This window comes from Salmo trutta, unplaced genomic scaffold, assembly GCF_901001165.1.
Source record: "Salmo trutta unplaced genomic scaffold, fSalTru1.1, whole genome shotgun sequence".
NCBI classification, from domain to species: domain Eukaryota; kingdom Metazoa; phylum Chordata; class Actinopteri; order Salmoniformes; family Salmonidae; genus Salmo; species Salmo trutta.
This window is the reverse complement of record NW_021822911.1, coordinates 7779852-7784063: the sequence shown is the minus strand read 5'-3', so window position 1 is coordinate 7784063 and position 4212 is coordinate 7779852. Positions and strand designations below refer to the sequence as shown.

Below are 4212 nucleotides of genomic sequence, written 5' to 3'. Positions count from 1 at the left end.
TACTGGCATGACCTAGAGAGTTACAACCTACTGTAATCTACTGGCATGACCTAGAGAGATACAACCTACTGTAGCCTACTGGCATGACCTAGAGAGTTACAACCTACTGTAACCTACTGGCATGACTTAGAGAGTTACAACCTACTGTAACCTACTGGCATGACCTAGAGAGTTACAACCTACTGTAACCTACTGGCATGACCTAGAGAGTTACAACCTACTGTAACCTACTGGCATGACCTAGAGAGATACAACCTACTGTAGCCTACTGGCATGACCTAGAGAGATACAACCTACTGTAACCTACTGGCATGACCTAGAGGGATACAACCTACTGTAACCTACTGGCATGACCTAGAGAGTTACAATCTACTGTAACCTACTGGCATGACCTAGAGAGATACAACCTACTGTAACCTACTGGCATGACCTAGAGAGATACAACCTACTGGCATGACCTAGAGTTACAACCTACTGTAACCTACTGGTATGACCTAGAGAGATACAACCTACTGTAGCCTACTGGCATGACCTAGAGAGTTATGACCTAGAGAGATACAACCTACTGTAACCTACTGGCATGACCTAGAGAGATACAACCTACTGTAGTCTACTGGCATGACCTAGAGAGATACAATCTACTGTAGCGTACTAGCATGTTCTACAGAAATAAAACCACTGGTATGCAAGCATTTCTAAACTTTCTTCTGAATTTTATGGGGTATTGTGATGTCATTTTGAGGTGTTGTCTGAAGATTGATCATTTAAAAAAAAGTAATCCATTTCAGAATAAGGCTGTAACGTAACAAAATGTGTAAAAAGGGAAGCGGTCTGAATGCACTATGTTCTGGGGCTGTCCCAAATAAAAATAAAAAATAGTATTTTATTTCTACCAATTGATTGGTTGAAATTTTATGACGTGTATTTGTTCATATAGACACACCCCATGTGTTTAATAAAATCAACTGTATGTGCAGAACTTGAACTGAACTGATGCTTCAAGCGTTTGATGAAATAATTAACACACACAAATGACTTGAGGAAGCCAGAGATCAATATAACCAGAAGAAAATAACCAATTCCCCACCTGCTGCTGGCCTTCGTTAATTCTGACGTTATGCTCCTGGAGTTTCCGGTAAAATAGGCAAACTTTTTCCATTTCCATTTGGAGTGCCAATTTATCTTACCATTTCTACCGATCTGCGTGCCAGTTATGAACGAGTTACAACACCTGTTTGGCTCCGCCACTTCCTGGGTCGGTGAAGTGAGGTATTAAATTTAAGGATTAAATCATTTAAGGAATATATCCGAGTCTCACGCTCATCACCTGTGGAATGCGGGGCTTCCAGCGAGGTGTGGATTTATTAGTATGTTGTACCTAGTTTCCCTCCTTCAGGGAACAGTAGTTATAGTCATAACATTAAGCTTGTCATATGATGAACTTCAACTTAAATACTGGATCTTGCTGTCAGACAGTTTTTTGTATTCAGATCTCTGAAATGCTCTCTAACTACTTAGAAGCATGTCAAACGCTGTTTGAAATCAATCTTTATGGTATTTTTCTCATAGAAAAGCGATAATATTCCAACCGGACAATAGCGTATTCATTTCAGAAGAAAAATAAGGAAAGGCGCGCTCACGTGACTGCGCATTTCCAAACCCTTTGTCCTCCACTCAGTAACTGAGCTCCTATATTCTGCCCGGTTACTGGATACGTATGAAACAACTTTCGGAGGGCTTTTGACAGCCAATGGAAGCCTTAGGAAGTGCAACGTGACCCCTAAGTATTTGTAGTTTCTCTAGGTATTCAAAAGTAGAACTACAGTTCTCAGACCTTACACTTCCTGGTTGAAATTTTCTCAGGTTTTTACCTGCCATATGAGTTCTGTTATACTCACAGACACCATTCAAACAGTTTTAGAAACTTCAGTGTTTTCTATCCAAATCTACTAATAATATGCATATTCTATTTCCTGGGCAAGAGTACTAACCAGTTTAAATTGGGTACGTTTTTCATCCGGCCGTGAAAATACTGCCCCCTAGCCCCAAGAGATTCAAGCGAGCCTTACAATTATAATCCAAAAGTAAAATGTGAAATGCACTCATAAGCTACCGGTAAATGGAGGCTATTTTTGCTGTCAGCCTATGAGAACTCCCCTGAGTTTTCCACCATGGTGGTGAATTAGTGAATAGACACAGAACTTAATGTGAGTTTCCTTGAGTAGCACTCCTGATCTTGCGCTGATAGTGAGCTGTAATATTCAGAATACATTGTGAAAAACTAAAATCTTCGCTCACCATTTTTGCTCCAGGCAGATATACTACATCCATAACTAGTGGTTTCCTCATTACCAGATATACTACATCTATAACTAGTGGTTTCCTCATTACCAGATATACTACATCCATAACTAGTGGTTTCCTCATTACCAGATATACTACATCCATAACTAGTGGTTTCCTCATTACCAGATATACTACATCCATAACTAGTGGTTTCCTCGTTACCAGATATACTACATCCATAACTAGTGGTTTCCTCGTTACCAGATATACTACATCCATAACTAGTGGTTTCCTCATTACTAGATATACTAGCAGGGAGGTGATTCTGCAACCAAAATTGTGTGCGCACTTTAACCATCTGACATTGTCGTTCACACAGGAGAGAGATGTGACTATCGTGGATCCTCTGGGGAGCCTCAACAACATCATGATGCTGACAAGTTAGAGAAGAGTCTCTCCACATCAGAACACCTCAAGAAACACCAGCAGAGACCCACAGGGAAGAAATCTCATTGCTGCTCTGACTGTGGGAAACGTTGCAAATATTCATCAGACCTTAAAATACACCAGCGAGTACACACAGGAGAGAAGCCTTATAGCTGTAATCAATGTGGGAAGAGTTTTACTCATTCAACCAACCTGATATCACACCAGAGAACACACACAGGAGAGAAACCTTATAGCTGTGATCAATGTGGGAAGAGTTTTACTCAGTCAAACGCCCTGAAATCACACCGTAAACTACACACAGGAGAGAAACCTTTTAGCTGTGATCAATGTGGGAAGAGATTTGTTAAGTCTAGCAATCTGACAGTACACCAGAGAACACACAAAGGAGATAAACCTTTTAGTTGTAATCAATGTGTGAAAGGTTTTATTACGTCTAGAGATCTGACTGTACACCAGAGAACACACACAGGAGAGAAACCTTATAGCTGTGATCAATGTGGGAAGAGTTTTATTACATCTAGCCATCTGACTAGACACCAGCGAGTTCACACAGGAGAGAAACCATTCCACTGTTCAGATTGTGGAAAAAGATTCTCAACTTCACAGATTTTGAAGATGCACCAGAAAACACACACAGGAGAGAAATCTTATAGCTGTGATCAATGTGGGAAGAGTTTTACTCAGTCAAGCTCCCTGATATCCCACTGTAAACTACACACAGGAGAGAAACCTTTTATCTGTGATCAATGTGGGAAGAGATTTATTAATTCTAGCAATCTGACAGTACACAAGAGAACACACACAGGAGAGAAACCTTTTAGTTGTAATCAATGTGGGAAAAGTTTTATTACATCTAGCTATCTGACTATACACCAGCGGAGACACACAGGAGAGAAACTTCACCACTGTTCAGATTGTGGAAAAAGCTTTTCAACATCACATACTTTGAAGATGCACCAGAAATCACACACAGGAGAGAAATCTTATAGCTGTGATCAATGTGGGAAGAGTTTTACTCAGTCAAGCTCCCTGAAATCCCACCATAAACTACACACAGGAGAGAAACCTTTTAGCTGTGATCAATGTGGGAAGAGATTTATTATGTCTGGCAGTCTGACAGTACACCAGAGAACACACACAGGAGAGAAACCTTATAGCTGTGATCAATGTGGGAAGAGTTTTACTACATCTAGCTATCTGACTATACACCAGCGGAGACACACAGGAGAGAAACCTTATAGCTGTGTTCAATGTGGGAAGAGATACTCTGATAAAAGTTATCTGATCAAACATCAGAAAATACATACATGAAGGAGTTGTTTCATGATATCAATGATATCTCACAATGTAGAATGTTTTAACATTGTAGTTGGAGTATTTTAATAATGTCACAATATAGAATGTTTTAACATTGTAGTAGGAGTATTTTAATGATGTCACAATATAGAATGTTTTAACATTGTAGTAGGAGTATTT

The 4212-nt window shown here is 39.8% G+C and overlaps 1 protein-coding gene across 1 annotated transcript; it reads left to right on the top strand.

Moving 5' to 3' along the window:
* Window positions 1–656: 656 nt before the first annotated feature.
* On the top strand, window positions 657–3990 carry LOC115186448 (zinc finger protein 271-like; the record flags this gene model as incomplete). The annotated part of the gene is made up of 2 exons (XM_029746075.1): window positions 657–681; window positions 2702–3990. Coding segments are annotated over exons 1-2 (1314 nt in total), but the record flags the coding sequence as incomplete, so codon positions are not given.
* Between the last annotated feature and the right edge of the window lie 222 nt (window positions 3991–4212).